The 16,095-nt window shown below is 47.8% G+C and overlaps 1 protein-coding gene across 1 annotated transcript; it reads right to left on the bottom strand.

Annotated features, from left to right (window-relative positions):
• Positions 1-7,102: 7,102 nt before the first annotated feature.
• Positions 7,103-9,975, bottom strand: MYC (MYC proto-oncogene, bHLH transcription factor). The gene is made up of 2 exons (XM_041714068.2): positions 9,285-9,975; positions 7,103-8,248 (listed from the first exon to the last, which is right to left on the bottom strand). Exons 1-2 carry the CDS (start codon positions 9,973-9,975, stop codon positions 7,683-7,685), a joined length of 1,257 nt encoding a protein of 418 aa, XP_041570002.2. The 3' UTR covers positions 7,103-7,682.
• Positions 9,976-16,095: the final 6,120 nt, after the last annotated feature.

Genomic DNA, 16,095 nt, shown 5'->3' with positions numbered 1-16,095 from the left:
AAAAAAAAACAAACCAAACTACCAAACCAAAACTCCCTTTTCCTCTCCTATCCATCACACTTACACACAATAAACACTCTAATATTTAAAAGGTATGTTACAACTGTTCTACAGTGATGCTGCTTACTGTTGAAAAGCCATCCCAGTCCGGTAGCATCTTTGTTTAAGTTCCTCAGAAACTTATGGATCTCATTTGGTTTCCCTGAATTTTTTATTCTCATGGAACATGATTTATAGCAAAATGCTCTCTCTATATTTTGTTGCATCCTTTTAATATAGATTCAGTTTATTCATCTATTCATTATTTCAAAGTGTAGCCTAAAAGTAAATTAGTAAAATGTAGAATAGTGGGACCACCCTGATAGAAACTTAGCTGTCTGATCCAGCATCCTCACCATATTTTCTACATTTTTACTTGGTTTTAGATACTTAAACACCTGCTTCTCTGAAGAACTCTTGTTGGAAAGCCTTGTCCTGATAGCAGTTGTTACAGGGCAGGTTTTCTTTCCTGGTACACATGTGAATAAATCAAAATTACTTAAGGAGCTGTTGTAGTGCAGTCAAATGAGAAGATAAAAAGTTCTAGGGAAAAGCATTGGCAGTTTATCACACTGGATAAACCTAAATAGCTACATAAAACAAGACTGAATGCATTTGGAACCTAAGTAATGTGGGGTAGGATCCCACCTGGTATTGCGGACCCCACTTTTATTCAGGAGGGGGAGAGTGAGGATGTTTCCGTGCCCAGGGAAGCACACGAACCTTCAGCTCACATTCGCTGTATCCACACAGCTGCAGCGCTGATCCCTCTTCCCCCAACTCATGCACAGCCCAGCACAGCCTTGGTCCCGAGCCAAAAAAGGCTCTGTCAGACACTCAGCCGGGCACTAGATCACAGGAACTACCTGCACCGAGAGGCTTTGTTTGGCTCTGCTGTCGTCACGGAGCAGATTAATGGGAGAAAAAGGAGTGAAAAGAAGCTCTCTCTCTCTGGCAGCTGCACCCCTGTGAGCAGCCCCTTGCACACGTGTGGTGCCGGGAAGAAAAATGCGCTGGGAAACGGGAGCGCTGCTGGGCGGCTGCAGCCCCAGCGCCCCGGGGGATGTCCGAGGCTCCGAGGGCTGTGGGAGTGGGGCTGTGCATTGGATCATGCACACTCCAACTTCAGCCTGCACAGCTTTGGGGGTTTGCCCTCATAGCTGCATATAAAGCACAATCCCTGTTATTTTTTTTCCCCCTCTTTCTGCATGGATACTAGTATGAAGGAAGCTGATGGAGCTAATTAGTTCCAAGCAGTGTTAATTTCTCTGATTGGAACTCTTTATGACCCAGTCAGATTGCTTAATTTTTTGCGGTTTATATTTTCAAATCTCTCCAGTTATTGCAACTAATCCTTACTTCTACTTTTTATTTTTTCTTTCTGATCCTATCTGAAAAACATAATTCCATGTAACTGGGACATGGAATGGAAATTACACATGGTGACAAGAAAGATTTTGCCTTGAATGGAAATGTATTCAACAGAAAAGTAGCCATGGCAAGATCCGCAGACATATGTGAAGGGTGAATTTAGCAATAAAATGTAATCACCATAACACATAATGTCAGGAACTAACTGCTTTCTCCCAGACTTGTCTAGAAAAAAGAATAGCTCCACAATTCCTGTGTCGAGCTGGAAACTGGAAACAGTGCTTGTGGGAATAAGATACTTCAGACAGCCTGAGTGGCGGGGCCCACTCCCAGCCAGTGATTTCTCCCTTGTGTCTCATGGCTTCAAGCACGACCCTGCAGAAATGCCTTGTAGCTTGGGCTCCCACGCATTGGTGACAACTTGAAGCAAGGTTTGCTCAGTAACTACAAATATTAAACAGTTTTGGCAAGTGGCCAATAATGCTTTTTCATGTGCATTAATATTCAGCACCAAAGGTCATACTCATCATTATGAGAAAAAATTATTCTCATTTGCTAGGAAGGTGGAGTCTGGACACACTTGAATACAAGCTGCTTGGGCTTGAACAGACTTGAAAAAATATCTGTATTATAGTACAAACCAATTGAGGGTGATGTTGCCACTGCCTGGTCAGGGTCCCACCCTGCCGCTGTGCTGATGTGAAGCCCCCCGGCTTCCCCTGCCCGGCAGAGGCACCTTCAGCTGCGGGGTCACTGTCCTGGGTCTCCCCTGGATCCCGAGGAGGGTCAGGGGGCGCTGAGGCAGAAAGTCACACTGCCTGCCTTGTTTGGGGGAGAGGCGGCGTCTGCGGAGGTGTAAGGGAGTCGACTCAAGGCTGGGAAAACAGTTTTGGCTTTAATCCAGACTCCGTGGAGCTCAGAGCTACAGAAAACCCAGCAGCCAAAAGCGGCCTCGAGGCTTTTCCAACATCTTAAATACCGGGGCGGTAACAAGGGGAAGGGAACACCCATTGACCAATGGAGGGATTTGGGGGAGCGGAAGGTGAAAGGACAGACAGATACAAAAACCAATGGGGAAACTTAAGGGCAGGACCCCGGGCCCTCATCCAGTCCCTGGAGGCCCAGGGTAGAAGATTCGGGAAGAATGGGATGGAGGGTGATGGGTACCGGGGAGGGAGGATGAAGTGTCTGAGCATTGTCAGGGAGATTGGCACTGAGGGAACTGCGGGAAAACTGGGCGTGGAAACATTGGGAGAAAATGGGGGTGGAGGGGCAAACCATTACAGAACTGTTACCAAAATATAAAAACACAATACAGCACCACCCAAACCAGCTCCCTCCCTGGGAGCACAGTAACTTTCATGAGGCATATCTGCAAGAAGGGATGGAGGGTGGATCTGGGGAACTACTTGCCCTCAGTGTGACCTCAGTGCCAGGGAAGGGACTATGGAACAGATCATCTGAGTGACATCACCTGACAGGGACAGGACAACAAGGGCATCAGGCACAGCCAGCAAGGATTTATGGAAGGCAGGTCCTGCTTGACCAACCTGATCTCCTTCTATGACAAGGTGACCCACTTAGTGGAGGCAGGAAAGGCTGTGATGTCTGCCTAGACATTAGCAAAGCCTTTGACACTGCATCCTTCACAGCATTCTCCTGGAAAAACTGCGTGTTTGTGGCTTGGACATGTGCACTCTTCACTGGGTAAAAATCTGGCTGGATAAGAATGGTGGTGAGTAGAGTTAAATCTAGTTTCAAGTGGTGCTCCCCAGGGCCCAGTATTGGGGCCAGTATTTTCTGCCCAGTGGAACAGGACCTGGGGGAGTTGGTTGGCAGATAGCTGAGTTATCATCCCTGGAAGGATTTAAAAGACTTGTAGGTGTGGCATTTGTGGATATGGATTAATGGTGGACTTGGCAGTGCTGGGCTAGTGGTTGGACTCAATGATCTTAAAGATTTTTCCAACCTAAACAATTCTGTGGCTCTATAAAGGGAATTGCTTGCATGGCTGAGTCCACTGCTATAAGCAGGGTGCTCTAAATTCTTGCACCTTCACTTCGCTCAAGATCTATGTAGAAAATGATTGGTTAAATTAGGAAAAAAAAATCCCCTTTGGCTTTCTAGCAGCTACTCTGAATCTTGGATACCATTTTTTTTTTTACAGCCTTTCCCCACTGACATTTACAGCTATGCCTGAGATGAGTAAATGATACGAAGGTACGTAAAACTTACTGAACATCAAATGTTTTGTACTGGAAATGATATCTGGTTTCTGCAGCTTATCTATCTGATTTCTTGATTTTACTTTTTTTTCTAGGCAAGTTTAGGTCTCATCTGCGTGGAAACAGCAAGGGGAAACCAGGGCTTAGTTCTCAGTCTCAGCAGAGCCTTTTTTCAGAAGCTCCCATAAATATCCTTTTAAAATGAAGGAATAGCAAACCTGTAGTCTGTGAAGTAAATCCTGAGTCTCTCTCCAAGTGATCCTGTGTTAGGATCACTTATAGTTCAGTTTTATTTTTCTGTTAATTCCTTGGCAGATGATTCTAACACAAATCAATAAAATAAAAAAATAAATTAAACATATTAGAAGATGGTTCTTCTCTGTAGATGAAACAACCACCTCCATCTTCTGTTTTGAATAAATTCAGATTTCAACTGCAGTGGCCTGGCTTATTTCCAGTTTACAGTTATTCTATTTCACTTACCTGAAATTCTCCCTTTCATGCAACTCTGATGAAATGTTTGTCATCTCTCAACTGCCTGCAAGGGCTGCAAAGTGCTTCATGAGCAAGAGTGCTTACGTAGTGACAAGTAAAGTGATTTCTTTATAGGTAGTGATAAAATTTTCAAGAGCATCGTCCACTGGCGCAAATCTGTTTCTCTGGAAGAAGCATGAAATTTCTACAGATTCCGGTGGGAACTGAATTACGCAGACATGGATTCTTTTATACATCCCAGTTCCCCCTCAGCATATTCTGTATTGAAACATTGAAACCGTTTACATGAAAGCTTGGCTGGAAAGACAAAATTAAAGCACAAGAATAAAAATTAAGATGGAATTGTCAAAGTTGGTATTTAATTAAATTAAATCAGTGAGAGTATATAATAAAGGAAATTTTATTTTCACCATGATGGTTTGTTTCTAGTTTTCTTTGATGCCATATTTTGCCTAAAGTTCTTCTGGAAGAGAAGTAGCTTGAAGTGTCCTGTGAAAGTAAAGGAGCAGAGAAGTGAAGTCAAAAATGCTCCTTTTATTTCAAGTAGAGCTTCAGTACAGCTGTTTGGCAGGCACTGTAATTTCTGCATTTCATTTCAAGGCTCAGATGCTGCTTTTGTAAGCTTATCTTCTCTATTGCTCCAAAACAGCAGCAAACCCCAACACCTTCCTATCCAGATACAATGCACTGAATCTAGTGCATTGTATCCTATCCAGATACTAACTGAATCCAGCCCAGAAGCTCCTGTGAGATGTTTGTGTCTTCTGAATGTGCTAATCTCAGGTGAGGTGTCGGAAAGTGGAAGCCACATTCCTCTTTATTCCAGCAGCAATTTAATGACCAGAAGAGTCTTCTTAACCCTGTATCCACAGGATGTTTTAATTTATTTTTTTTTATATTGCATTATTCAGATACTTTTCAATCCTATAACAAAGTAAGAAATGTCATAAATATGAAGTGACATCCCATAAACCTGTATTTTTTTAGAGTGGCAGTTTGAGATCATGCTGATGGTTTGTTTTCCAGTAGGACAGTGGCAAGAGGAATTGATGCTCAATTAAGAGTAAGAAATTAAATAACTGCAAGTATCCTATTCATCAAAAGACTAAGGACCTTCTGCAGATAGAAGAAAAAACTCAAAATTGTTCTCCAAATGATATAAGAAGCTGACAAATAAGAAGAGGTTCATTAATCATTGTGGTCTAGCCTCACTTAACGGGAAGAAGCCAGGGGGCTTTGCTAACACATGAAACTAACTCAAAGGTGACATATTTTTCAGTTTTTGCGGATGTATCTAAACCTCCTGGTTAATTTTGGAGGATGGGGTTACAGTTATAAATTCATGAACAACATCTTGCTTCTGATCTGAAGCAATATCTAAAATAGGAAGCACACCAAAAGGCAAACAAAATTAATGTATTTTTAAAATTAGATGTCCTGTCTAATAAAAGGCAGAACTTTTATGTTATTCATAGCTGCAAGTTGTCCTGATTTACAGTTCAGATACAATTAACAGTTTCATTTCAAATAATTCTTTTTCCTCGTAAGTGAATATCTGAATCACACACTGGAAAAAAGCAACTGCAGACCACTTCTCTAAGCTCAATTACAGAGAGTGATACAAAAAATTAAGAGAAAAGCCTTGCTTTGTCCTGTTTTTCTAACAAAATGGGGTTTTTTCCCTCCAAGAAACCTTCAAACACCTAAAGGCCTCCATCAAATAGGATTTTCACATTTACCATCTTTCCAAACTGCCTCATGCAAGATTGTTGGGACGGTTACCCAGGGCTTTACAGAACAGAAACCTTCGGCATCTACCCTGCCTACATGGTGCTACCTGCCCCTATCCCACATATCCCCACACCAATTCCCATCCTGAACTCAAAAGCAATAGAAAACCTGAACCCTTGGTCCCAGTTCAATGGCTGGCACTGGTGCTATCTGGCAGCACTGCTCCTCTAATGGTTAGAAGCCAAGCAAATATGTACTTAACGGGAATTATGAAAATCGAAAATTGCAAGGCCCGAGTGTTTGAAAAACACATTCTTCCTCCACATCAAAGGGCTTATTGATTTGTTGCTGAAGTCATGACCAAAGTGGTGCTAAGAGGGTGAAAAGGGGAGAAAAGATCAAATCTAATCTTCGGAGCTGTGTCAAGCAAGTACCTTATGGCCCATCTGAAGCTGATCATGAGACAAGTCCTGAATGTAAATATTATTTAATATGCCTGGCAAATGTTAGGAATCTGTCTGAGCATATTCTTCAAGTGAGAAATAGCTCTCATTTTCCTTTGCTCCCTTTCCTGTGTCCTTGAACTTTGCATCCCTTGAAATCCCAAGTAACTATTCACATTAATAAAGTGTTAAGGTGTTTGACCAAGATTGGCTCTGCTGATTTCAGCACTTAAAAAGGGAAACCGCTCTGTTGTTTTAACCACTTCAACACTCACCATCTTAGTTTATTTTCTTATCCTCCTTAACTTCTGTTAAAATCAAACAGGAAGCAATTAAGGTGAGCCTACTACAAAGGAGCCCTCAAAGTACATGGCTATGTCCCTAGTGCAGAATGAAGGTCATGCCCTGAAAATGTAATTATATGTATGTGGAAGGAATGCAGAGCCTACATGCTGGGGTGATCAGTGAGAAAATACACCACTCCAGCTTTACTTTCAGCATGCAGATGACCATGGCCAACACAGGCATTGCTACCACACCTGCTTGGAGGACCTGGTGGCAAGGCAACTTGAATTGACAGGGCACATTAAACCAACAATTTTATCCAGTTGAATTAAGAGATGGCGTGGAAGCAAGAAATTAGTCCCTACTAAGCTGCAAAACTATCACCCATTTCCCTTCATCCGACCCACCCTTTGACTTCAGTCAGGTCACTGCCAGGATGACAGAAAAAGGAATGTCACGGAAATAGACACCTAATGACAACAGTGGGAGACAAAAGGAAGTCTTTACACAGGATTTAGCTAATTATATTTTGGGCAAATATTTATTTATCTAAAAACAAAATAAAAATCATTTTTAAAAGGAAAAAAGTACTTAAATAAAAAACAAAATTGTGAAATGTTATGGCACAGAAGTTCAAGACAAGTATAAATCCAGTTGCCACAACTGTTGCGTATTAATGTTGCACATTTTTCTATAAAGGCTTTATTAAAGGTATTTACATGGCAATATGATGTGTAAATATATACAGCAAACTGGGGACAACTTTTTTCTTTTGGATTCTTGTATGAAAAAATGCCTTAAATACAAAATTTTAAAAGAAAAAAAAAAAATCGAAGAGTTCATCCCCAAGCATGAACAATGTCCCATCATCCCTTATGTCCAAAGTATCAATTATGAGGCAGTTTTGAGGTTCTGGCCAAACCCTTGGGAGATTCAGCCAAGGTTGTGTAGTCTCAAGTTAAATCGCACAGCATGCAGTTGCAATAGTTCCATACTCGATGGACTGAGTAGCCCATGAGAGATATTAGAATCATTAATATTTTACCATAGTTTCAGTCTAGTTTGCATTATTCTAAGTGATGCTCAAAAGTTCCTATGCACAACAGTTCCTTAGCTGCTCAAGTTTGTGTTTCAACTGTTCTCTCCTCCTCCTCAACTGCTCTTTCTCTGCAATCAGTCTGTGTTCCTCTGACTGGATGGAAAGAACGTACTCTGTCGCTTTTTTCAGGATAACAACCTTGGGAGCCTTTTCATTGTTGGCCACCTCGGGTATCTCGTCACGCAAGGCAAAGAAACTCAACTTCAGCTCATTTCTCCTCTGTCGCTCCAAGACGTTGTGTGTTCGCCTCTTGTCGTTCTCTTCCGAATCTGAAGTGCGTGGACTGGAGCATTTTCGGTTGTTGCTGATCTGTTTGAGTACTCTGCCACTGTCCAACCTTAGCCTTTTTGCAGCTGGGTATTCAACCTTGGTGGAGGGAGGAGCGGCATAATTGTGCTGATGAATGTTGACGTGACACCGTTTGAGAACCAGCGGGCTTTGGTGGGGCTTACTGTGCTCTTCTGACGTCTCTGTGCTGCTGGACTCTGTGCTGGATTCATATTCATTTGCTTCAGCTAATGTAACAACATCAATTTCCTCATCTTCCTCTTGTTCTTCTTCTGCCATTAAAAAAAAAAATTAAAAATTATAACTTGTATGAAGGCACTCTCAAGACTACTGTATGTAGAAGGAAGGCTACTCTGAGTTGCACAATGAGGAACCCAATGACAAACCCTTCTTAAATCTATTTGATGATGCTGGACACAGCTTTCCCCAAGAGCCTTTCCTCTAAGGAAGCAGTGCTTCAAGTGCAATAGGACACATGGACTGCAGTCCAAGCCCCGGCTCCCTGATTTCAAAAAGTTGTAACGATCTTGCGTAATGTCGAGTGCATGAAAGATAGTAGGAAAGTTTAACCTCGGTTGTCAGCAGTACAGCGCAATAAAGCTCCCAGACTCAAGCTGCCCTTAATTATGGATTTAGAAGGCTTTGGCCACGCCTTAAAAGAAAGCTTACTTAACACACATGGGTATTCAGAGACATTTTCTGAATCTCTCTTGATCTGGTTATTTGTGGAAAATAGGAGGGAGTTTGGGGAAAAAAAAAAAGAAAAATAGTTCAAAAAAAAGGAAAAAGGGAAGGTTGTACCGCTTTGGGTAGAAACTCACTTTCAAACTAGATTTACGAGGGAGCGGAACCCGCTGTCACATACCTAAGGAAGCATTTCTAAAACTTTCCCAGCCCCATTCACTCCCCTGCAGTCACTTTCACTAGCACCTCCCTGACTGCACATTCTCCCCGCGGCTCTCGGGCTGGAGTTAACTCCTTCCCGCCCCACGGGAGAAACCGGGAGCCAGCTTTATCGGGACCCCGTGATGAAAGTTTATCCCTCCTACACTTTCTTTATATTTTTCTCCCATCGCTTTACACTCCCTCATTCCCCGGAGGAAAAACTGGGCTGGTTTTCCAGGAAATAAGCTGGCTGGGACTCTCGGTGCCTCGCAAACGTGGCATTTAAAAAAAAAAAAAATCGCACGCGGGGAGGGGGGCAAAAGGGGGCTGAGGAGGGAGGCGGGGGTGTGCTGCCTTCCAGCTGCGCCCCGCGAACCGCGCGGGTTCCCACGCCCTCCCGGAGCACGCGTGGGTCCCACTCACCCGAGTCGCTGCTGGTGGTGGGCGGCGTGTCGTCGCCCAGCAGGGACGCGGGGCTGGCGCCGGGCGGCGCGGCCCGAGGGGCCCGCTCGCTCAGCGGGTAGGGGAACACCACCGAGGGGTCGATGCAGTCGGCGGCGGCGGCGCCCAGGTCGTGCAGGTAGAGGCTGGCGGAGGCGGCGGGGGACGCGGCCAGCCCGGGCGGCGGTGCCGGCGGCGCGGCGGGCGGCAGGCCGGGGCGGGCGGCGGGGCTCCCCTCCCGGCGGGCCGCCTGGTAGGACGCCAGCTTCTCCGAGACCACCTTCTCCAGCTTGGCGGCGGCGGAGAAGCCGCTCCACATGCAGTCCTGGATGATGATGGACTTGACGGTCTCGTCGTCCGGGTCGCAGATGAAGCTCTGGTTGACCATGTCCCCCCCGAGGAGTTCGGTCACAATCTCCAGCTGGTCAGCGGTGGAGGGGAAGCAGGAGGCGGCGGCCAGGCTGGAGCGGCGGCTGGGGGAGAGGGGCGGCGTGGGCAGCAGCTCAAACTTCTTCCATATATCCTCGGACGGGGCGGGGGGCTGCAGCTCGCTGCCCCGCTGCTGCGCCGCCAGGTAGAAGTTCTCTTCCTCCTCCTCGAAGTAGAAGTAGGGCTGCACAGAGTCGTAATCGTAGTCGTAGTTCTTGCTGGAGAAGCCGGCGCTGAGCGGCATCGCGGCGGCTGGTGCCTGCGGGAGGGAGGGGGAGAGGGGCACCCGGGTGAGCCGTGGGGGTCGGCTCCACCCGGCTTCGGGGGAGCTACCGGCCCCCGGCGCGCAGCGCTCCCTCCCGGCTCCCCACACCGTGCCGGCAGGGAAATGCGCAGTCGCGTTTAGTTAAAAAAAAAAATATAATTATAGTAATAAAAAATAATTTAAAAAACCCAAGAAAAATCACGACCCTTCTTCACCCCGTTCTAAGCGCGGCGGAACAATCGGGCAGCGCGACCTGACCCACCGAGGGGTCGGTTGTCAGCTCCCGGACCACCCTCCCCACTCCCCCGGAGGGGCTGCGGCAGCCCGGCTCGGCCGGGCTCAGCTCAGCTCCCTGCCGCCGCCGCTCACATGGGGCACGGAGCTCCTTCCCTCCCGGGACCGCAGCGCCATCCCTATCCCGCGTCCCGGTGGGAAGGGGTGCCGAGCGCCCGGCGGCTTCCAGCCGGGAGCCGGGCTGTTCCTCAGCTACCCACCTGGGCGTGCTGGCACTGCGCGGGGACAAGCAGCGACCTTGGCAAACTTTGCCAAATCTTGTCATATATATATATATATATATATATATATATATATATACATATACACACATATATAATATATATATATACATACACACACACACATATATATATACATACCCGTATATATATATATATATATATGCATATAAGCAATATATGTAGCAATCATACCCTGCTCGCACATACGCGAGAAGCAAATCCTCCCCTCCCCCCAAAAAAAATTAAAATCCGAGCGCAAGAAAAAGGATGGGAACGCCGGAGCCCCAGCAGAGGAGAGCGTCCGTCGGCAGGGACCGTCGGTATCCACGTCCGCGGAGCGCAGCCCCGCCAGCAGCCCGGGTGTCAGCAGCCCGTGTCAATCCAAACGCCAGAACCGCGGGAAGCGAGTGATGGGAAGCGAAGAGCCCCGCAACTCACCGGCTTCTCCAACGCGCCAGCTGCGAGACGTAGCGAGGCGATTATTGCAGGCGGTTCGCAAACAACGAAGGGAAAATGGATAGATGATAAAAAGAACAACCAGAGAGGACGGGGAAAAATTAAAAAAAAAAAAAAAAGAAAAAGAAAAAAATCAAAAATCGACAAAACGCCGGGAGAATGTAGGTCTCTTCCTCCCACCACGGTTTGATAAACCCCACGGAGCGGCGGAGCAGCCGCCTCCCGGCGCGGTCGGTCGCTGCTCCGGGGCGGCGCGGCGCGCTAGCCGGTACAATAGAAGTTTAGTTGCTTTCCTCCTTTAAAGCGCCGGCGAGGGGCGGGGGGAGCGGCGGCGGGGGCGGGGGCAGCACCGCGGGCCCCGCCGCGCTCCCGCCCGCCCCCGGCGGCCGCAGGCCCGGCGCCGCCGCGGGAGGGCGCGCTGCGCGGGGCTGCGCGGGGCGGTGCGGAGCTGGCCGGGCTGCGCGGGGCTGCGCGGGGCTGCGCGGGGCTGGCCGTGCTGCGCGGGGCGGTGCGGGGCTGCGCGGGGCTGCTGCGCGCCCCCTCCGCGCCCCCTCGCTCAGAGATCCGCGGCCGCGCTTTGCCTCCGCCGGCCAGGAGGGACAGAGGGAGCTGCGCCGGGAGAGGCGATGCCGCGCTCCGCGGCCCTTTTATATTTATTTTACTATTTTTTTGTTGTTGCCTTTTACTACGAGCCGCGCACGGAGAGGTCGGAAGTAAACATAGTAAAAAAAAAAAATTACTAGCAGGGATTAAAGGCAGCTCCTCGCCGCTCCCCTCCTCCCGCTGGCGTTCTCGCAAGGGAGTGCGCGGCGGGGAAGGGGAGAAGGGGCTTCACCGCCCCTCGCTCCCCTCGGTGAGGCTCCGGCACCTCAGGGGAACTGGTCCCGCAGCGCAGAGCGGTGGCCGAGGGACAGCGGGGGAGGCGCGGGCTCCCGGCACAAAGGAGCGTGTGTAGTTGAGGCACCCCCAACCCGGTCGCCACTTGATTATCCCGCCTCTGCCGGCGTCTGCAGAGGATTAAAGCGGGAGGGGGCGGAGGCAGAGCCCCACGGGGGTCACCTTGCAGCCACTCTCCCTTTGGCGGTCCCCGCGTGTGCCCCCGCCCCGACTTGTGCCGCTCCCACTCTGACCACCTCCTCTCGCCTCCTTTCGGTCGTCCCCGAGGGACGCGGAGCTGCTGCGGCTGCAGAACTGCGACGGGGCGCTCCCTCCTATTCCCGCTCCCCATCGCGGTGGCTCTCGCGGGGACCCCGTCTCCGACGAACCTTCAGCTGCCGGCGACCCTTCCGGGTGTCCCCGACCCCCTCCCGCAGCTCCCGCACCTGCTATTCTCCCGTCCCCAGGGGCAGCCGCCAGCCTTTGACGAGCTGCCCCCTGCGCATCCTGCCAGCACATCCCCACGCCGCACTCGCGGGAGGTGGAGGGACACCCCGGTGCGCCCCCCGAGCGCTTCCAGGCGGCTCTCCTGTTCCTACCGCGGGCAGCCCGCTGGGATGTTCTATGCCTGTATGTGTATTTATTCCCCGCTTCCCAGCATTTTGCTAAGCCCGAGCGCTCGGGGTTGCGATGCGGAGCTCGGGCGGCCCCCGGGCAGGGACCCCCGGCACAGGGACCCCGGGCAGGGACCCCCGGGCAGGGACCCCCGGCACAGGGACCCCGGGCAGGGACCCCCGGGCAGGGACCCCCGTCCGTGCCGCGGCGGGCGCCGCCGGCGCTGGGGCGGCCCCGCTCCCACGGCGGCCGCGCCGCTTCCGCGGGGCCAGCGCGCCCCCTGCCGGCCGCCCGGCCTGCGGCAGCCGCGACCCCCGGCCCCGCCGCGCCCCGGGCTGCGCCGCCGCCCTCCAAACAAACAAACCCAAACCCATGCAAAACAAAACAAAAAAACCCACTCGTTTTGGTATTTCCGATCGTGTCTGATGAAGAGCGTTTCGCCAAGCAGAGTGTATTGCAAGCATCACAGTCTTCACGGAGCAAAGGGTCGTGAAGAACCTCAGAACACCTTCTGTCCCACGTCCTGTTGATTAAAAAAATGAGTTTTACACAGAGAGGGTTACAAAACAAGAGCTGTGGCATAGGCATGGTGTAGATGCTTCACCTGCTGACATTTCCAGAATGGGATATCCATACCTTGCTCAAAAACGGCTTAAAATATGTTGTGCTATTTTTAAGTAATATCTCACTCTGTCCATAGCAAACCTTGCTGCTGTAGATAGCATGACTAAAGGCAGGCCAAAAAGGGGCAAGATCCAAATTACCCTAGTTATGATTAGTGTGAAATGCAATATGGGCACTTGTCTATTTAGGAATAGCACTGGTTTTGCCAGATACACAATAAATGTCCTCAAAATTGTAAAAGCCATTAAAGTTTGGATGGAGCTGGTAATAGGTGAAATATTTTGAAATTACTCCAATACAGATAGGGTTGAAAATCATGATCCCATTCATGGTTGCAGTAGAATCACAGACAGACCAATTAACTGTAATATCACAAAGGGTTATGACTTAAAGAGGAGAGGAATAAGTAACATGAGCAGATGGACTTTTAAAATACCCTGTGTTTACAAGAATGGAAAAACAGGAAGGGAAGACTGGGAGAAATGCGCTATTGAAACAATACAGTCTTCAGAGGAAACAGTCTTTAAAATATCCTACATGATTTCTCCAGGCTTGTGCAGACTGTGAGTTCACTTTTTGTTGAGGAGCACTGAGGTGCACCAGCATGCATCTTATTAGGCAGTTTTAGTGTAGGTGAAAAAAAAGATATTTTGCTCTGATTTCTTATGTTCAACCCCAGATAAAAAAAGAACAGAGGCAAGGTGTGAAATCAGTAAGTATCAATTTCCAGTAAAAGGGCCATTTGGACAAAATAGCTGTTATACAGAAACAATACATTCACAAGTATCACATTAAGATGACAGTGACAGCAGAGTCAATGTGATTGTTTGGCATGGAAGGGTTTAGTGATCAATAGGAAATGGGAGGGGACTGAGCTGGCACCCCAGGTGGAATGTATGTGTGATGGCAGGGTGGGAACCTGTGAGAAGCAGAAATGAAAGCAAAACGTGAGAGAGAAGTAGAGATGGTGGGAAAAGCTCTTGCACCCCCCTGTCTGGAAACCCCTGAGACGTCATGTGCTGTGTGCCTGTGCCACCTACTGCATGTTCCTGTTCTCAGGACACCTGAGATCTGCAATTTCTTTTTCAGAGGACAATAAGCTGTCTAATAGTCATAGGGTCACCATGAACACTGTACTGGGTCCATCTCTGGGGCCTCCAACATAAGAAAAAACATGGGCCTGCCAGAGTGAGTCCAGAGGAGACCATGAAGATGATCAGAGGGCTGGAGGACCTCTGCTGTGAAGAAAGGCTGAAAGAATTTGGGTAGTTCAGCCTGGAGAAGAGAACTTACAACACCTTCCAGTAACTAACAAGGGCCTACAAGAAAGCAGGAGAGGGACTTTTGACAAGGGGATGTAGTGATAAGATGAGGGGAAACGCCTTTAAACTGAAAGTAGGTCTAGATCAGAGATCAAGAGGAAATTATTCACTTTGAGTGTGGTGAGACACTGCAACAGGTTGCTCAGAGAAGTTGTAGCTGCCTTATCCTTGGAAGTGTTCAAGTTCAGATTGGATGGGGCTTTGAAAAACTCAGTCTCATGAAGGGTGTCCCTGCCCATGGCAGGTGATTGGAACTAAATTATCATTAAGGTCCCTTCCAACCCAAACCGTTCCAGGTGCCTATGAACTCATAGCTATCTTCAGAAATTTCTGCTGAAAGTTCACTCGACCTCTCCACAGCTTTGCAGGTTTATGGCCCTCCACAAGTGAGAAACAGGAAAGCACTAACTAGATACTAATTAGTCTTGGAAAGTCCTAAGTCCTTGAATGAGTGATATACCCAAACAAATGTGGTCAGTGCAGTCAGAGTCACTAAAATAGGCTAGCAGACTTTCACTAATAGCATCTCTGCAGAGAATCATGTCCCCACTGCTACCCCAAAAGACCCCAGTCTGAAATGCAGAAACATCCTACAGCATCAAGGAGAATCAGTTTTGCCTTATTACTATGAAAGCCAGAAAATAAATGAGTTACTTTTTCATTTCTTTCAGCAGCTGTAATTTCTTTAACAATAGGAGGTGAGATATGTGTAGGCAGAAGCTGACAGTGTTTCTGCAAGCTGCACAGCACTGACTAAATTAATAACATCTTCCTACCCCCCTCCTCCAGGCTGAGAGAGACTCATATGCTGTGCTAATGAGTACTTGCTCAGTGGACTCCCCCAGCACAGGGGAGAAATGCAGACATCTGGGAGGGCCACTGTCCCTGTCTGTTTATTGTGGTGAAAAACAGAGACTGAAATACACCTCCTGTCGAAGATGGACAGGACCCACCACTGCAGTTTCCACCCAGCCAGATCAGTTTAGCAGCTATGGTTCATGAGTCTTCAGAATGACGATAAAATATGTAGAAGAAATCAGTAGGTTTCATGGCTGATGTGTTATTAGTAAATATTAATAAGAGAATCACGAGAGCATAATAAAATAAAATATAAAATAAAATAAAATAAATAAAATAAAATAAAAATAATAAAAAGAAATAAAATAAACCAAAATATTCTAGTTTTAAACCAGAGGTAACACATATCACACATATCACATACTAAAGTCTTATCTGTTGTTGGAAGCCAAGGCTTTTTTACCCTCACCCTGTGGATGTCCATCTTCAGGCAGAGATGTCATGGGGTCAGTGAAAGTAGTTTCTAGTGTAATTTATTTATTTGACTCTCCGTCATCCTCTCAGCTATGTGCCCTAGAGTGTTTGCAGCAAATGTGGCAGCTTCTTCCTCAGCATCATGCCGGTCTGTGATCGTCACTATGGAAAAACTCAAGCTGCTTATTACCAACAGGAAAAGGGAAATGTAGAGAAGGAAACTGATGAAAACTGAATGGGGAGAGCACTGAGTAAAGAAAGTGTTACACTGCTATTAAATTACTCTCCCCAGAACTACACTGAGTACCACGTCCCTCACTGAAATCCATGGAAGTCCCAGAAAAGTAATTTCTGTCATCATGAGAATCGGGAATTTCTTGAAGTGCTCCTCTGTCTTGGGCAAACCAAAGGAGATT

The sequence above is a fragment of the Taeniopygia guttata genome, chromosome 2, assembly GCF_048771995.1.
Source record: "Taeniopygia guttata chromosome 2, bTaeGut7.mat, whole genome shotgun sequence".
NCBI lineage: Eukaryota > Metazoa > Chordata > Aves > Passeriformes > Estrildidae > Taeniopygia > Taeniopygia guttata.
The sequence above is the reverse complement of the archived record's forward strand: the minus strand, read 5'-3'. Positions and strand labels throughout refer to the sequence as shown.

Excerpts from the sequence above, each read along its gene's own strand:
- MYC (XM_041714068.2), bottom strand. The coding sequence starts at position 9,975 with ATGCCGCTCAGCGCCGGCTTCTCCAGCAAGAACTACGACTACGATTAC. Across the intron at positions 8,249-9,284 it reads CACCACCAGCAGCGACTCGG|AAGAAGAACAAGAGGAAGAT; the intron begins GTGAGTGGGACC and ends TTTTAATGGCAG.